The sequence below is a fragment of the Lagopus leucura genome, unplaced genomic scaffold, assembly GCF_019238085.1.
Source record: "Lagopus leucura isolate 7727_CA_CO unplaced genomic scaffold, USGS_WTPT01 Super-Scaffold_100022, whole genome shotgun sequence".
Classification (NCBI taxonomy): Eukaryota; Metazoa; Chordata; class Aves; order Galliformes; family Phasianidae; genus Lagopus; species Lagopus leucura.
The window spans coordinates 1,289,914-1,309,067 of NW_024962275.1; the positions used below are offsets into that span (position 1 = coordinate 1,289,914).

Consider the following 19,154-nt stretch of genomic DNA (forward strand, 5'->3'; position numbering starts at 1 on the left):
TGGTGGGGGCAAGGGCTGAAGTAATTTTGAGGTACTTTTTAAGGTATAAGAACATATTAACTTTTTGGGGTGCTTTATAGCGGCCTTGAAGAATAAAATATGTTTTTATGTATATGCAGTTGTACGCAACATGAAATGCAGGAATTGGCATTGTGAGCTGCAGTTCTGAAGTGCTGAGCTGTTAGCAATTATCTGAAAATTTAAAACACTTGAGAAGCTGGGTATACATCTTGATGAGAACACTTCGTTTCTTCTAAAACAGCATCACAGTTAAAAGTATCCTTTTAAAAACAGCAACAGCCAACCGAAGAAAAAGTAAAACTAACAAACAGAAACCCAGAATTTGAATTTCGGTTTCTAATACAGATGTAGTCATGGAGTTCATTCGTTTTTCTGCGGGTGAAATCCTGTCTTACTGGAATACAGATTATGCTTTGTCAGTTTTATAGCCGTATGAACTTCTGCTGTCTACTATCTTCAAGATAAACCAGAAGATTAATAGCTACCCTGGTCCAGCTAAGTATAGTGAAGGAATTTTGTTGCAAAAATATGAACTTCCATCAGGAAGAATGCTTCAGCAAAGTCAATATGTAAAAAGAATATAAAAAGAACAAATAGTCAGTTAGTGGGAAGTATAGCAGGAATTACACAGTTTTGTAAAATGCATTTGAAAAGTGTACTGTCTTCATTTTGTAGGGCATCATTCAGTACCTTATGTCTGAGTCTTTGTAGCTTGTCTGCAAGGGAAGGAAAAGATCGCTGTGGTGGTTTCCACTCGTGTGCTGCTTCAAGTGGATGTGGTAACTTCCCTGAAATTTGGTGAAGCACTGTTATGTATCTGTACCTGCAGGCAAGGCTGAAATAGGCATGCTTGCAAGCTGATACTTACACAGGTTGGTACTGCTATTCTGCAGGTAATTTTTCTTTCCACTGGCATTGAAACTGAGGTTGCAGTGAAATCAACAATCTTTCTACATTTATAGAAACTATTAAACTTTTGCGGTGGTCTTTATATGGAAACTAATGGTCTTTCTGTGAGCACTGCAGAAACGTTTCACACAGGATAAAACAAAAAGCACCTTTTCTTTTTATCATCTTAAAGTGCTGTGCGATAGGAGAACATGTTCTCAAAATGGAATGTTAGCCCTCTTCCTGCAAAGCCTGTGTTAACTGAGGAGGCTTTGTGTCTTGAACAGGGAGGATTGTAATCCAATTTGATTTTTCTGAGTTGCGCATGATGTCTTCAGTAGGAAGGTTTTGCTTTTACAGGTTGTGTACACTTCTCAATGAAACCTGTCTTAGGAGTAATTTGAACTGAAGCATTCTGGAACCAACTTCACCTCCTTCAGCAAAGCTGGTTCAAGTCTAGAGAGAGAGAAAGAGAGAGTGGACAGGACTCTTAAATCATGGCCCTTGCCTGTGGGACTGAGCATTTCCTGGAGTGAGGCTTTTTTCAAGGCTAGAACTGTATTAATACATGAAAGTGGGGAAAAAAAAGCCCGCTATATTCCTTGTTTGTCTCATTATATCATCATCATATGTTACAAGTTTTTTCTTTGCCTTTCCTTTAGACCATGAAAGAAGTCTGGTTTTCTTATCTGTTGATTCCATTCATGCTTTTATATACCTTTTCTTTCACCAGAATTAAAAAATAATGCAAAGCTTCTTCTAATGCCTTTGTTTATGTAGTAGGGCGTATTATCTTTGTTCTAACCTTGAAAAATAAGTGATAAAGGTTCTTAATTGAACCATTGACATAATCTCTTCATCCAAACTCCATTTAAGAATTAAGTTCAGTACATCTAAGTAGTATGGAAGTTAAATTTTTCTATGATGAGAGAATTCAGAGAATATGTATAGCAGCCTAACGGAATAGCTGCTTTTAAGTAGTCCTTCAGATACTGAACAGTGTTTTGCATAACATTGTAACATTCTAGGCTCGTTTATGACTTTGTACATTTGTTTTACTACTGCCAGGTGCTAAGCTGCAAAAATGATTGCAATGGGTTTGTACTGAGCAAAGCAGTTAAGTCAGTACCTGAAAAAAGTTAGTCCTGAAGCCTGAGCATGCTGAGTGAGAAAGTACGCAGAACTGTTTCCTTTTTAGTCTGCTAGTTAAGCAATCTCAGCAGTTACTGCATTTGTGTCTATGGAGGAGTTGAGCTGGAGATGCTGTTTTCTCCCTTTGTTCCATCAGTGAATTAGTGGTACGTTTTTCCAGTTCTGATATTTGCATTTCAGAAAATACGGTGCACGGCAGCAGTGCTAAAAGTGCAGAAGACAACAAAGAACTGCCAGTTAATCTTTTGAAGGGGCCCAGGAGGTGACTTAGGTGACTTGATTTTGGCCTGAGAGTTCCCAGAATAATGCTGGACTCAGAAGTCTGCGTGGGAAAGCCATGCCAAAAGCCAGTGTTCAGAAGTGAGACAAATTTGGAATGGAAACAGAGGAATAATGGGGTTCAAGTGTGAGGAAAAGTGGCTGAAGCCACTTTCTAAACAGTTTCAGTTTTCATTCATGTAAAATTTGAGTTGTTGGTAGTCAAAGTTTAATAAACACGACTTGATTTTACCACAAATTATTCAATTGAGAACAAATATTACTGAATACAATTGTCTGGCCTTTGTTATACAAGAGGTCAGACTAGATGATCATAATGGTCCCTTCTGGCCTTAAAAACCTCTGAATATATGAATAATTTAAAACCTGTCCTGCCAGCCCTTATTCGTTGAGGCGGCCATATTGAAATCCTTTGGGGACTGCTCATGTGAGTAAAGGTTGTGGGATCAGGCCTAAAGTGAGTAATCATTATCACCTATGTTTAAATTCATTGATAAAACTATGAAATATTCACATCGAGTGAAGATAAGATCCTTTAAAATGGAAGATGCTTGTGCAGTAATGTCCTATTTGTTTAAGCTGGCCATTATCAAAATGTTATAGAAAATTTTATTTTTTCAGTCTCCTGAAAATATTCAATTACTTTCTGGTGCTGTAGAGCAATATATGAACAATTTCAAAAAGTAGCAACATGTAGAAAGTATCTTTGCCTCGTCAAAACAATAACAAATTCCAGCAATGTGGTAGATATAGGTATATTAAAATCGTTGTCGTCTCGGTGCTCTTAATGATCATTCTTGTTACGGTTGGTTGTGCTGATGTTTGTATGCACAATAAATCAGTTCTGCTGTTTGATCAGGACACTGACTGAAACAGGATTAAACTAAATATCAGCAGGTAAGTGGTGTGGTTTCGTTCAGATCATCTTGAATTCTTGTAGCCAGGTGCAGAGGCCACGAAAGATTTCTAGAGGCTGCTCTTCATTGTTTTTCTGGATTTCCAGGGTAGAAGCAGAGTTCCTTGACTCATTTTGACAGGAGTGGGAGTTCCTGGAGTTTGGGGCTCAGTGGAGGTAGATGGAAATACAACCTTTTTTTTCTTTTTCTTTTTTTTTTACTCCCAAACTGGAGTCTTACTATCTGGGATCATTTCTATGGAGCAGGCATGACCTTTTATGGGCTCCCTCATACAACGCTGTAAGATCACGCTGTTTGCCTATTTCTTTTCTGGAGACATGATTTATGTGCAAACACCGTTTCCTGAAGAAGTCAGCTGGTGATTTGTTACTTCAATTATACAAAGTAATCATACAAAGTATTCAGTCGTCGTCTTCTGTGTGGTTTTCAGATCCCTGTGCCTTATATAGTTTAGAGAGTGTATTGCTAGGGTGCCCTACAGAATGCACACAGTAACTGCACACAAGAATGCTATGTGTAAGAGAACTTCTGTTCTGGATGGTGTTTTCTTTTAATACTTTACTATCTTAGCTGTGAAAGAGAACTGATGTGTAAGAATGTGTAACTGGATCTTTGGGGTTTTTACATAACCTACTTTCCTGTGAATGCATTTTCTCATAGGTCTGTTGTGAGGCTTGTGTCTGCACACTTGGTGTGGACGTGAGCCTGACAAATGGGAACTCCCAAGTTTATAAAAAAAGGCTGGCTCTTGTCCCGTTTGGGATAGTTCAGTTTTGTTACATTTCCTTACCTGTAAAGAGCAGGTGTCGTGTAGCTGAGAAGCAACTTCATCAGCAACTGCTTTAAAGCACTTAGAGAACGTGTGTTCTTTGCAGCAGTGAGCAGGATCAGGTGGTTGCCATCAGAAGACATTTGTGAGAAATTACATCAATTTTTGGTATTTGATAACAGCCTGTTACACCGTGGTGCTACATGTATACCCGTGGCGTTCTTCTTGGCAGCCGTATTCAGTTTGTTAGTAACAATTCTACGTGCGTTCTTCTATTTTCTTTCAAATAGAAGTGTTTACCTCTCAAGTCTTATGTATTCTGCTCAGTGGTTGGTTAGAATTCCTAATCTGCAGCTTACTTTGTGCTGAGGATGTCGCTAATGGAGAATTTATGCTTGAATTTATGATGAATTTGTAAAATGACTCATTGAATGCAGTCTAGTATTTTCTTTGGTGACTGGTGCAGGAAGAAATTGGATCTCTAATGTTATTCTCTTTTGCTTTTTAATACTTCGGATTTCCGCAAAAGATTTTGTCAGTGAAATCCCTTAATTTTGCAATGAGAGATGATAGAATTTCCGTAATAGTGTAGGTGAATAAAAAGTGATGTTGAGGTCCTTTGCAAAAAAGGCAAAGAAGTTCTTTGTGGCAAATTTTTGTCTTTGCTTCTTAACTGTAAAATTGTGCTGCTGTCTTTAAACTGTTTGCTTTCAACATCATGAATTTCTTCAGGCCTTTTTCCCTAACAAGGGACGGGAGTTGATTTTTATTAATACTTAAAATTCATGGAAGTCAGCTTATTTATTTTCTTATTTAGTTTCTTCAGTGGCTGTCCTTTTTGCTTAATTTATAACATCATTGTGATTCATTTCTCCTTTAATTTTGTTTCTTGTCTGCGCCCAGATGCTGTTGAGGTGTCTGTAAAATCTTGCACCTAGCTAGAAGAAACTGGAATTTTGAAGAGTCAGAGCTGTTTTTCCTACCCCTGATGAATAAATGCCTTTTTGGGGCTAAGCTCCAATGCAGTTCAGTGAAGGTGTTACGTGGTTACGTGGGTGCTTACAGTTTTCAGTGTGGCTTTGGAGAGCTGGCCTTTTGTCTTTTAATGTATGATGTTTGTGTGAATGAGTTTTTGTGCTTTGCAATATGTTCTTACGAATGTCAGATCTAGCCAGTTCTTTTCATGAACATGAATAAAAATCTAATTGGAATACCATCTTCGTCATGTCCTGCAATCACAAAGTTTGCATCTGATAAACAGAACATTTTTCAGACAATCTGGTAGATACTTTAAAAAATTTTTACTTGCACATATTTTTGAGAAGGTTGGACAGTGAACGATGCAGGAATGACTAAAAAACCCATGATCTTGTCCCTTTATGTAATCAGTGTGTATTTTGTGAGCACACCTTGTTTAACTACCCATCGCAGACCCTTATTGGTGTTTTTGAATAATTTGTTTAAACTGTGCAGTACAGATTCCTTATTTTAGCACTGAGGCACACAAAGGCTTCTTTTAGCAGCCTTTAATTTTGTACTTATGTATGTGACATAGCCTGTGGCTGTGATCTCTACTGTGAATCTGCAGTTGTTTTGGGATGAAAGAAGAAGGCAGCTGGAAACTCAGTAGCTACATCTAGCTGTCTACCTAGAGAAGGCCTTGATTTCAAGTTTATCTAAACAAGCTCGACTAATCCCAACTATCTGGGGGGATCCACTGTCAAAACAAGCAGCATGGCCCTAAGGCAAACACAACCATACAGAAATGAAGGCTGGGACTTCCAATACTCCAATGACTGCATACTGGAGGCTTTTTTTTTCCTGAAAGAGTAAGAGAGGTGGAATTTGCATAATGCCTTTTCATTGGGAACTTTTGGAAAGCTGACAGAGGTCCAGCTTATAGCTCTGTAGCCACAATACGGAGTCTATAGGAGAATCCTTGAATGACCTAACCATATTGAAAGAAAAAATGAAAGCATCCAAGTATAGCCAAGTGAGTGTGGAAAAGAGGGCTGCTGCATTGTCTAACATCTGCTCTACTTCTCGTTAGTTTTGTTCTTTGGTATTCTATGTGGACTTTGGAGAAACCTAAGACAGCCTAACATGAATCCTATAATCTTCCTTCTGAATATTTATGCAGTGTGCCAGCCTCTAAGCTGTCCTTTGCATCCTCCTATTTCCCCCTCATTTTCATGCTCTCAAATGAGGCCAACATTTCAAAAGCTAAATAAATGTTTGTGAATGTTTATAAAAGATTTGCATAAATTTCTCCTTGTTTGACAAAGATCACTTTTTTCTTATGCCAGTTCTGAAATTTTTTAAAGGTTTCGGTGCTTGTCTTGACAACAAAGTCCTGCCTCGGAGGACAATGATTGCTGATTAAGTGGGTATGGGGTAGCAGCTGAATAGAGCATTTGAGGCAATGTGTAAAAGAGCCAGTCATCTTAAGCCAGAATTATAATATTTAACACATGCTAACCAGTGGAAACACTTAGCTCCGTGTTTTGGTGTGAGATACCTGTGCTACTGACTTGGTGTGATGATTTTTTCAAACTTGATTTTTTCCTAAATGAAGTTGAAAGGAAAATATTCCTCGTCTGTAATTGCCGAATATTCACAGTTCTAGTTATCTGATATTGATGTTTCTTATCTGTACCAGTAGTGCAGTGTTTATGCACATTATTGGCCTTGATTTTAATGCTTGTTTATACAGTTTTTCAGTTCTTCATGATTTGAGTGGAACAATTATTCCGATCACAACCGTTGTAGGTTTTCATTTTTTCAACATAGCGTGTTAGCTGAAATCCAGTTGCCTCAGAATAAAACTAATCTCAATTTACTTGGAGGGATTTTAAAGGCCTTTACTCAGGACCCCTCTTTGCAAAATTGCTTAAATAGTTAGCTCAGCTTTACTTTCAGCTTTTTTCTACCAAAAAACAAGCAGTAGTCATTTTTGTTCTTTTGTTCTATTAGTTGAGAGGTTGAAGTTGTCATTAAGGCAAAAACTAGAGCTACTTCTCTGACACAGTTTTTATCACATCTGCTAGGCCTGTGTCCCAGGAGGAGCTGTGCAGAGCGGTGAATTCAGCATAGGCCCATTATCTGCTGTTTTTGCGTATGTTGTAAAAGGAGTGAGACCTCAGGGAGGCTTGGAGCCTCCTCCCGTGTAATGTCCAAATCAGATTTGAAGGACTGGTGGCAGGAAAGCTTTGGCCTTGGGGTGTGAATTCTAAGAAACAGAGTCACAATTAGGTTTAAAAAATTCAGGGATTTTGAGCTTTATCGTGAAATATGTTTTTAGTAATGCAATGAGAAAAGTTTCCCATCTGTGCACATATTTTCTGTGCTTAAAATATTTAAATGATAGCAGGTCCCAATATACTTTGGAAATGTTATTTATTTCTTGCAGTTAATCTTATGGTGATTGTGTCTGCATGTGTTTGTTTTCTTTTGTTTTAAACAGCATTTTCCTGAGGTCAGTGCAACGATGCCATTTCCCCCTCATAAGGGGAGAAGTGACTTGTAGGGGAAAAAAAAACCCTCCTCTGGTCCAAGCTTTGTAATTACTCAGAAAGAGCTACTAGAATTGTGGAACCCTAAGCAAATGGGTGGACTGGTCCTGGACATTTGTGCTGACATACAAAGAGCGCTAAAAAAGTAGAGAGAAAACAAAGTTGGGACAGTATAATTGTAAATGATGCACCTGTTTCTTTTAGAGTGGAAGAGCTTTCTAAAGAAGTGATTAAAATTGATTCCCAATGTATTTTGGTGATTATCAAAGCTATTAATGTTCAGCACTACTGTGAGATGTAGAATGATACCATTAAAACCAATGCAAGATGAAGTTTGATGTGTTTTGCGAGCCAAGGTTTTCTTCTTATAAGAATGTGTGCTGTCAGTTCTGGAAAAAAACGGATTCTTTAAAATGGAGGAAAATGGTGCTTTTATGTTTACTGTTCTTTGCTTTCTGTGATCTGATATCATGCAAAAATTGGAGCTCTTTGTTGTGACGCAGCCTTTCCATGCAGGATACCTTACTTTAATTTGAGAATTCATTTTATAAAGCTGTTGGAATGCTTCTGAATGTTAAGTACATGATTACATGGCACAATTACATAATTGATGAGAATAATCTTTAATAATAGTAACTTTAGGACAATTTGATATAAGCCGGCATTGCTAACAAATGCAAATTAATGTCTAAACCTTCGGAAGGTGAGATTTACTGATCCCTGATTGTTACTCACTGTTGTCTTTGTTAGTGGATGGATTTTTTTTTTTTGTTCTAGTATTACTTTCTCAGATTTGTATTATTTCAGTAAAATGCTGATGCAAGACTGCGTTTTCCTGGTCATTGTAAAGTAGCTGCTTTGTAGAGTGCTGTTTAAGGTAGCAGCAGCACTTGTTACTGAGGTGCTCCTTTTTGACGTGCATAAAGATGTTTCCTTTCCTAGGAACACATACGTGAAATTCTGACCAACTGCACAGCAAACAGGGTTTACGTTGCTGTAGGTTTTGTACATTTCCTTTCAGTGTTCTGTGCATGGAGTTGTTGCCTGTGTTAAGTTGGTTATTTGGGTGCGCTGACATCTGTTTGGAGTTCTTAATCCTGTTGTTCCATTGCAGTGGGTGATCTAAATAATTCTTAGCTTAAAATTATGCAAATAGATGATTTAAATTTGAAAGCAGTTTACAATTTTGTGGTAATAAGGTAGATTAAAGTACTATTCAAATTTAAAAATAGTTGAATAATGTTTTACTTAAATTCTTAGCACTCCTATGTTGTATTTACATTTCCAAATATTAACATTAATCAAAGATCAACATGTTCAAATTTGATTTTGTTTCTGAGCAGAAATAATAAATACACAAAACCTTTCAGTGGTGAATTTCTTTTAGTCCCTCATTTCACTTCATGGTAGCTCGCAGTAAGTTGCTTTGTTCTGCAGCTCTCAGCTAAAATAGCCCCCACAAAAGCATCTGCAGCTCCGGCCCAGGCAGAGCTCCATAGCCCCGCTCAGTGCTTCTGCAGCCCCTTTGTGCCCCTCCCTGCTCTCAGAGCTCCTTTTTTTCCTCCTCTGCCTGTTGAGGTCTTCCTGCAGCTTTTTGGGTGGCCCTCGGTGCAAACAGGATGCATTTCATGCTGGTTTCATGGATTCTGGTGGTATTTCTGGCTGCAGAAGACAAAGACTGCTTGCATTTTCCACCCTCTCTGTCCAGCATTTTGCTTATGGCAAACCTCACTTGTACTTCCTCTGAGTGGAAATCAAGAATATAATCCAGTATTCATCTCTTTCATCACTGAGTTATGTCTTCTCTCCATGCCAATGTATTTAGCAGCTTTCTTTTCCGTGTGCTTTAAAAGTGTATCTTGTGTGGAGTGTGAAGGGAGAAAGAAATCGTTTCAGAGACTGCCTTACCTCCATAAATCGCTGTGTGACACAAAAGGGCTGAACACTCTCTTCCTGGCTCATTTATTTTGAAAACTTTGCTACTGAAACCAAACTTAATCAATGAGCTCTGTGTTGTCTCCGATAAGTTATGTACTGGCTTTATTGATTGGGAAGGATTTTAGAAAACCCATGTGGGGTTTATAATGTCAGCAGTGTTTTGATTATGAAAAGAGTTGGAACCTTGGGACACGGAACCAGGTGGTGTATGTCCTAAAGCCACTGGTGACACGGCTGGGCTGAATCCCTCGGGGGACGCAGTTCATGCCCTGCACTTTAACTGTGTTGGCTGCCTGCTATAGATGCACTTTTTGCTCATTAAAATGTTAAAAATCAAACTGCATGTAAGAAGATTTGTGAAAATATAAACTTGGGGATTGATCCAGAAAACTGGCATGTGATACCCTAGAGACGTGGGTTTCAGCTACTGGGTAATTTGCGCTTATCAGCTGTGTGTGCTGGATTGTATTGTTTGCTTTGCTTTTCAGATGTTTTGTTTTAGAGGCATTTTGTAGGTTTTTCTTTGAAAAAATAGGCATAAGGGAATAAAATAAGAAAAAAGTCTATGGATACTACCCTTGTGTTTCATGTCAGGTAAAAACATGGAACGGATTATAAGATGCTGGCATGGAGGAGTTGTAGGTTTTGTTTTATGGTGGGTTTTTTTTTGTTTGGAGTCCTAAAGAGCGAATGTTTTTTTCGAGGCTGTAACCAATCACCTGAAGTTGGGTTTTACATAGGGATTGCCAAGCTTTAAAACTGAGCACTACTTAATTGGGGGAAAAAAAAAAGTATATTTGTATTCACAGGCTTGCTACTTGAGCAAAAATAGGGTCGGTCTCTAGTAATTGTATGTCTTCCATGCAAAAGATCAGCATTTTTGCTAATTAGAGCCTAATTCTCTGTTGTAGTTAAAATATAGAACTAGGTCTGTGATTAACCTGTACTAGTCTCAATCTTTCAGTTGTAAGACAACACAGATAGGTATTGGTATATAATGAGTGGCAGGTTTTGTCCAATAATGCAAAAACTATGTTATAATATCATTGCAGAGTCTTTTTTTGAAAGGCAGGGCAGTGTACAGTGAAATAAATTCAATATTTTTTCTCTTTAAACACACTTTTTGTTTTTAGGAAGCCATAAAAATTAAGAGAAGTGGAAAGAGAGTTTTGAGTAATACAGTCCATTATCCTCCAGTAACACGATGCTGGTGAGATGCTGACATGTTTTATCAAATAAGTGTTTATGCTGGCAGTTACAGTAAACATTCAAAGCTTTATCAAAATAATGGAGAGTACATTCTACGTTTATGTTATTGATGATTTGTTATCTTTTAACAATTTTGTTTCAGAATTGTATGTAGCTGCTACGCACAATGAAGTCAATAAATACAGTCACTTTACTCTGCTGCAATTATAATTTCAGCTGGTTTACAATTCTGATTTTCTTTTTTGCGGTTTGAGCTTTCAGCAGTGGGTAAAGGACAAGTGTGAAATAACTTAGATTTGTCCAGGTGCAGTTTTTGTGCATGAGCAATTGGAGTTGTGCAGGAGACTGTCAGTCCTTGTGGAAGTCAGAGGCACTGCACAAGGATGAATCCAGTCTTGTTAATGAGTTCTTCACTATCAAGGCTTCTTGGATGAAAATGCGTTTCGGCAGACTTTACTCTGAAACCTGCATGGATGCTTCACAGGTTTCCTCTGTTAAAACTGAAAGGAGGTTTTTTCATTGCTTTACATGCCATCCTTCAGTAGATTCTTTCTTGTTCTTTAAAAACAGAAGGTTGTTAAATAATCTATCAATAAACTGCCAAGAAGTCAAAGTTTCCATATCTGTTTCTGCATGAAATCTAAAGAACTTGCTACATTTTAGGAGACCTCTGAAGAATAGTTCTGGAGCAGTTGAGCTTGAAACCATTGCTAAGAATGGGATGTGCTTGTTTGAATTATGTAGGAGGAACATGTTCTTGCAAGAGAGTCAATATGCTTTCCGCTTCATTGAATAGGTGATTAGATTGATGTCGTTTATTTGTTGAATGGTGGCATTGGTTTTAGAAGTAAATGAAGCGAAAAGCATCAATTTAGTTATTGGTGATAATTTATTACTATGGCCAGAAAAGTGTTGAGTTTATCCGGTTTGCCATCCAGTCAGGATGATCTTGTAGCTGAAATCAGAAATATATGTGATGTTACAGGTCCTGAAGTATTTCACTGTGAAGGAGAGTGGGCGATGAACTGGCTGGTAGTAGGTCTGCAATCTGAGTTGACCTTTATGGTGGATTTTGTAATACAAATTGGAATACTATAGAAGGACACAGTGTGAGCAGATTACTTCTGTGTGTGAATGCAGCTATTTTGGTACATGTATTTTTTTGCTTCTTTAATGACTATATTCATTTAAAGGCGTGCAGTGGAAGGTGATTTATTAAAATGTTATTAATGTTCTAATTTTCACAGTCATGCTTTTTTTTTTTGAGATCATACGTATGTTTAAAAGTTCTGTGTGTGTGGTGCTGTTTTGCAACATTTAGGAAATGGTTTGTAGTTTAAACAGTCAGTATTTCTTTTAATACACGTTATTTTAATCGGTCTTTCTAACACATTGTCTTTCTAATAGCAGCAGGCAGTGTTAAACATTCCTGCTAGGAGACCTATTGGCTTTATCTTTTGTTATTTATCTTGCTGATGTTGGGAAGTATTCTCTAATCCCCCAGACCTCTGTTCCTAGGTAACAGTCAAAAGCTGTGCCAGCAGAAGTGGTCCTGCCAGGCCAAACCCATGTGGGTTGGTGTTATTCACTATGATCCATATGGTCAGGGTAGAGATTGTCCCTAGAGAAGTGTTAACACTCAACAACCCAACCTCCTCCTATCCTTTGGAGAATTGCTGGATGGCTCCTGCTGCCTGCCCATGTGTGAATCTTGATTAATTTTTCATTTTTAATGAAGTTTGATCATGTTTATTATTTCACATGATTGACTGCCTGGTACTCCTTCCATGTAATTGATAAAGCCCATATTTCTTCATCTGTCTCGTCTTTCTTCAGGGCAAAGTTGTGAAATTGTGTGATGTGGTTAATATTAGATTTATTGGTCCCATTGGATGTATAAATTATCTCTCTTTTTCTTTTTTTTTTTCCTCTCCACAGGAAGTTCTACAGACTTTGACCAAGTTTTGTTTCCCCTTCTACATGGACAGGTAGGATTAGATTTTCAAACTTGGCAAGAAAATAAGCTTCTCATAAAACCACTGCAAAAAGTAAAAAACATAATGTTCTTGGTGTTCTCTTTGATTGACTGTGATTAAAAGTGCCAAAGTGCAAATCCTAGTCTCAGAATCCGTTTGTCCTGGAGTTTTCATGGACGTAGTAAAATACAAAAAAAAACGTTTGAGCTGTTCAGTGGCAGCCACAAAAATGTGTTTTGTTTTACTTCTGTGTAACATTTGGATGTGAAAACGCTTGGGTAGTAATTGTCAAATATGCATGTTCATGTCAGAACTTCTTTACATCTGGATTTGACTTCTCATTTGCCAAAATTTGGGAAGAATTCATAAAGTGCTTTACCTTTCGAGGCCTCAATCTTAGCTCGAATGCTGATGCCTTCCTTGTGACTTCTTAATTCCAGTTCTAATTTTTTTGAAAAATGGTGGTCTAGTTTCTAATGGACTGGAGAAGAACTGTAGCTGACTGAGAAAATTTATTCTTGTGATTTAGGAATTGTCAGAAATGTTTTTGATTGTTGGTTTTGTTCGTACTGTGAGTTAGGTCTGACGATTTCATGGTGAGAGCAAGCGTTTGGATTTTGAAAGTGCACTGCTGCTTGTGCTGCGTAGAAACAGCATTTCATTGGTTAGAATCACGTGTCTGAGGTCAGCTATGTGGTAATCTGTAGTTGGAGGAAGCTGAAAGCTTGAACAGATCGTGAAGGTGATAATGTTCTCTCAGCCCTCTGGGCAGTTCCTGCAGGTCAGGGTTGAGAGATGCTGGTGAGGCACTGCTGGCAAGAGCTGACACTGCCAACACCTCTACTGTACCTCATTTGTACATAAAAAGAGAATTTGAATATCCCAGACTGTCAGCAAGAGCTTCTTAGCTGATGCTTGTTGACTTGAGTAACCTTCGAAAGCCACAAATTCTCCTGGTAATTTGGAATCACTTTTTACTGATCTTTTTCCCTTGCTTAAGTGGAGGGATTGGGGAAGTAGATGTAGATATTTTTCTCATGTGCATGTTTAGAGTTGCTCCCTTCATCCTGTGGACACATTTATGGTTGTAACATGTAGTATTGTTGTACCTGGGGTTTTGTTATTGTTTTCTCTCTTTTTTTCCTCCAGAGATATAACATTTTTGAAAGATAGAAACATTGAAAACCCATATGGGGTGCATATGAGAACTTAATGAAAAGTATGTCTCACTTCTGGATTCAGCTTTTTGACTGAGCATCACAGACAGACGCAGAAAAGCCAGCCATTGTGAAAACTAAGAAGGGTTTGTGGTCTTGGGGTATACCTAAAATTTAGATTAAAAGATGTCTTAAGTTGCACCTGAAAGAGTTGTCTGCCACATCTCTTCCTTCTTTTCCAAGTGCAAAAATCTTTAGGTTAGCTGGAAGGAACTTACCAACTTGTTGCAATTGGGTGATAAACAAGCTTCTCCCTGCCGCGAGTGAAGCATGTTTTTTTCTCTCCTGTTCCATAATTTTAATTGTCAGCTAGAATGCTTTTCGGCACACACTCTGCTCTTGGCCTTGTTAAAATTAAGCATGTAATCCTCTTCTAAAACACCATAGTAAAATCACCATAGTAACATTACATCCAAGCTTTACAGATAAAACTTAGCACCAGTAAGGGATTTTTTGGTATACCCTACCAGCTCAGTATGGTTTATGGAAATGCTGTTCTGTTGACAGCTAGAATTCTGCAGGATATTAGTACTCACGCTAATTCTCGGGGTACTGGAATGCTCTTAAGTGTCTTTCTTTTTGTCCTCCTGTGAATATGGAGCACTTAGTGCTGGATGGGTCCAACTTTTCTTTATGAAAGTCTATTTTTCTTTATTTTCTCTAGATATTTGCTTGTTCTTAGGGCTCATTACTATGATAGCTAATTGGCCTGAAATTTTACTCTGTGTTTTTTTGTTGTTGTTGTTACTGAGTTGTAAAGATGCACATGCAAATTTTATTCATATTTTTCTGTTCTTACTGAAAAGGCAACCTGAAATAAGTGTTAATTTCATATCATTATGAGAAATCAAATTGAAAATCTAAGCCAGCTAATAATTTTATTTGTCACAGCTTTCCCACTGAAAAATCAGCATTTGTGTTAAGTAGTAAGCTTACATCTCTACAGTATAACTACATCTCAGTGAAGTGGCAGGTGAATTGGCTTAGTTTGAATGGAACTTACCATCACCACACGAGTGTTCGATCAACTTCAGATAGATGTGGTGTACCTTAGACATGTCTTTCATTTTGTTCATAAACAGCATTCAAAAAGTATTGTGCCTAAACGTAAAGCAAATTTTTTTGATGTGACCATTCTGAGCACTTACCTGAGTTTTCCAATCCAGGTAGATTTTGCTAGAGCGATACTTCCCACCGGGGTGTGAGTGGCAGCCAATATCCGTGAAGTTATTAGCTCATTTGTGCTGCTCTTGAAGAGCCTTTTAGATCCTACAGATGAGGCAGATGACTTGGAAAAATTGTTTTAAAGTCTTAAAAAATCATGCCTACAGTCATAGCTGCAGTATGCTTTTGATCCCAGTTATCTTTTCCTCCTTTGCACATAGTATGTTCTTTCCTTTAACTGATTGCATAGCTGCTAGAGTAAAGGAGAGTCCTCCAGCATGGGCAGAGTTGCTGGTCACTGAGGAATGGTCTACACAGCATGCTTATGGAATTGGTAGATGGATATAAGACTTCAGTAAGTCAATATCCAAGTGTCAGATAAGCTCAGCATGTTATTTATGAAACATTGTCTTGCTCTTAGAGTAAACCGATTTTCAAATGAAGAATAATATTTTGCCTGCATGACAGAACATGGGTTTTGTTTGTGCTGTATGTACTGCTTTGAAAATAGTTTATCCTTTTTTGTTTAAAGATAAATGCATTGTTTAGTATCATCCCACACTAAAGCCACTTGCATATTTAAGTTTTCAGAGGATATGTATTTTCTGATTTGATTTCTTGGAGGGAAAAACAACAACAAAAACACGACCTTCTAGTAAAAGAGGAAATGCTATGGGACGTGCGTACTTGGATTGGTGGATACCTTTGACTTGAAGTTAGCTCAGCATTAAGTTTTTCCTTTTTATTCTCTTTATTTTCAGCCATGCAGTTAGCCAAGTTGGACAGAACTTTACATTTGTCCTTACAGACATTGACAGCAAACAGAGGTTTGGGTTCTGTCGCTTATCTTCAGGGGCCAAAAGCTGCTTCTGTATCTTAAGGTAAGTCTGTGGTTTAGCTTTTGGCAGACAGGGAAACAGTGTTTTGACTTTGCATTGTTACACTGTAATTATAATTTCCAGCTGTTCAAAATTACTTTCCTGTCTAGTCCAAAGTCACTGCTCTTTTGCAGAACTGCTGCAAGATGTCTTGCACTTTGAGTTCTTCTGTAGATAATTATATTTGTTTGTAGTCAATTTTCTTGAATTAATGATACAGAGGAAAAAAAAATCAATGTTTCTTTGCAGTAATTTGTTATGAGATTGCATAATGACATGTTATCTTTTGCTGTCAGAACTGATCTTGGTAAGACATTTTGTGGACATTTGTATATGCAAGTTTTATTAACGATGCATCTGCTGGTAGTGGAGGAAATGTCTTCAGTGCTGATGCTGTCTGTGTTCTGAAAGTTTGTGTGTATGAGCTTTATGTTGTTCCTGCTGAGGGTTTTGTAGTGTTTGCCATATACAGATGGATGGCTGAAGGTGGGAGCAATGCGTTTTGTGTAGTATAGACTAAGAAGTTCTAGCCCAGCTTTTATGATCACCTATGGACATGTTGAAATAGTCTGTGATTTTTATTTACATTTTTCACAAGAATTGATGCAGGTACAATAAGGTTTCATATCTATCCATATGTTAGTTCCATTAAAAATTCTGTGGAAATAAAGATTTCTACCTGCTACCCTGCCTTTGGTTTTACTTATTGGTTTTTTTATCGATCCGTCGTCGTCTTTTTCATGTTTTGGCGCAGTGACCTGGACACAGAGAGTTGAGATTTAGCTGTGTGAAGAGCCAGCCGGGCGACTGGATGGTGTTGAAGCAGTCAGGAATGAGGACCCTGTTCTCAGTGACTGTAAACATCTGTCTCAGTTGTTTCTGGTTTGTTCTTCACATGGGAGAATCCAGTGTAAGAAAGAGAGGAACTTGTCCTTGGCGTATGAGTTTTGCATGTGGCACATGGCAGAACGGGACCTTCTTGCACGCGTGTTATTGAATACAACTCCTGGAGTATTTTGGAGATGGTGTTGCAAAATATAAGAGAAGCTGTCCAGTGCAAGGACATTTCTGCCTTTATTGAGTTGAATCCAGCAATGCTGTGAAATAGTTTGATTGTTGTGTGTAATTTAACATGAGTACATTTGTGCAGCTTGTGTTGGCTCGTGACTTGTAAAGATATCGACTGTTCACTGTCCTGTACTGCAGCATTACACTGGCAGCAGTGATCTGCTAACTAGACCTTCATTGCTAAAGTCTAGCATTTGGAAAAAATAGTGTGAAGTCTACCAAAATTACTGATTATCTGTGTGGGAGAAGGGATGACAGGTGCTTTGTCAGCAGTTTCTTTCATTCCATCCTTTCTTTAGTATTTTCAACCATTAAAAGCTATGGCGATGGCAGTCCAGCAGTGTGAACCAGATATGGAAGACAGAGGTATTTCCCTAGTTCCTCTGTGCAGACAGGGAACTGATTCGCTTGTGTGGGGAGTGCCTGGTTACATAGAGTAACTTTTCTTGATGAATGATGAATAAAAGGGTAGACACAGTTTAAGAAATGAGTCTAAACGATTAGTATGAGTCCATTCTTGATCTCTCCTGGATAAGAGTTCTTTGCTGTCAGCTCCCTTATGTTGAGTGAGTGCCAAGAAGAAATGGAGGAGTTATGTTGTAGCTAAATGCCTTCTGCTTCGACTCATAACTAACATAAAAAAATAAAAATTAAAAACTCGACCAACTAAAAGAAGCAGCCAAACCAATGCAGGAACAGCAGTAGGTGAATTGGGATTCAGCTTCATTCCTGTTGTCTCATTCTCCTGTGGACTAATGAGAAAATGAAAGATCGTCTTTAATGCAAATGAATGTAAGTTTTGTAGGATAATGAAGAATATAAATAAGCATCGTATGGATTTACTCTCTCTGTTCCCAGAACTGCAGCAGCCATTGTTAATGTGAATCTTCTTGGTGTCCTTCATGAATGAAATTAGAAATAATTAGGATTATACAATTCTAATAATTTAGTTTTAATAACAGAGTTACTTTAATTCATAAGGATGCTGCTGTGAATGGGTGCATCAAAATATGCTGAAGCAAGTGAGAATTTTATGGTAAAAGCAAGTGAAGATGAAAAGAATGCTTCTTGGTTTATTTTTAAATTATAGGTTGTTTAAAGTGTGGGAGTGCGTGTGGTTTCCACTCTGTTTTTTTATTGCTGACAAAACGATTGCATTTACACCTGCACCATCTAAGTCTAGGCAGACCTTTCTCACCACCAGCAGTTGCTGCGTAAGCAGTGGACTCTGAGTGCTAAGCCCAGCAAATGCATGCGATCCTCACCAAGAGTCTTGAAAACTTTTTTGACTCCTCTACTTGAAGCTTCCTGCCTGCTTCAGCACTTTTGAACTCGTCTGCTCAATTTTTTTACTTCTAAACTGTTTCTGAGTTAAAAGTATTACATTGCCTCAGTGTGCTTTGTTGGAGATTGCTGGCAGCATTCTGTTAGAATTGTACATGCTGTGTCTCCGGTAGATACTCAGTGGAAAACTGGATGTCTGCAAGCTTCAGGTATTCCTTGCTGTGCTCAGTGACAAAATAAGAATATTGTTTGTTATTGGAGATAACATTCAGCTGTTTATCAGTGACAGGTTTGGTGTATCTGGGCATAGCAAAAGGGTTTGGAGGTGGAAAATGGCTAGTGTTTTGGTTCATCATAGAAGAGGAACAGAAAAAGGAAATTGTTTTCATTCAACTTGTGCTTTAAAAAAATGTCAGCAGAACTTTGGAAACAGTTGAAAGCTGTGACAGTGCCAGAAGTCGTAGCCCTGACCTTGAGATGTGAAGTGATCCAGACACTTCTTTGTGTGCGTGCAGAGTACAGTAGGGCACTCCTAGGAGTTCAATAGCAGCAATGTTGTCATCATGGATGTTGCTCCTGTGGCCAGCAGAAAGCCAATTCAGTTTTACACTGTAAGTCCTTTGGCTATTTTAACTGCTACTCTTTAATAATCTGCTTTCAAGATAGCTTTCATAATTGTTGCAAGAAATGGCACCATATTTTTTCCTAATGTTTATATATTTATGTAATCTCTTTTGTTCCTGTATGGATATCAACATGCAAATTTCTGGAAATAGCTGGTTGGTAAGTTGAGAACCTGCACTGTTTAGGTGTTCTGGGGTTTTCCTTTAATGTAGAGCTATCGACTATCTCTCATATTCATTTTCCTCTTCCCCCCCCCCC

The 19,154-nt window shown here is 38.1% G+C and overlaps 1 protein-coding gene across 7 annotated transcripts in view; it reads left to right on the forward strand.

The window, feature by feature from the left end:
• The window catches only part of DENND1A (DENN domain containing 1A), a 172,030-nt gene that overhangs the window by 30,477 nt on the left and 122,399 nt on the right, over positions 1-19,154 (forward strand). For all 7 annotated transcript variants that reach the window (XM_042878696.1, XM_042878701.1, XM_042878697.1 and 4 more), the window contains exons 4-5: positions 12,624-12,673; positions 15,804-15,923. In XM_042878696.1, the coding sequence (XP_042734630.1) occupies positions 12,624-12,673; positions 15,804-15,923 (170 nt within the window). The remainder of the gene's footprint in view (positions 1-12,623; positions 12,674-15,803; positions 15,924-19,154) is intronic.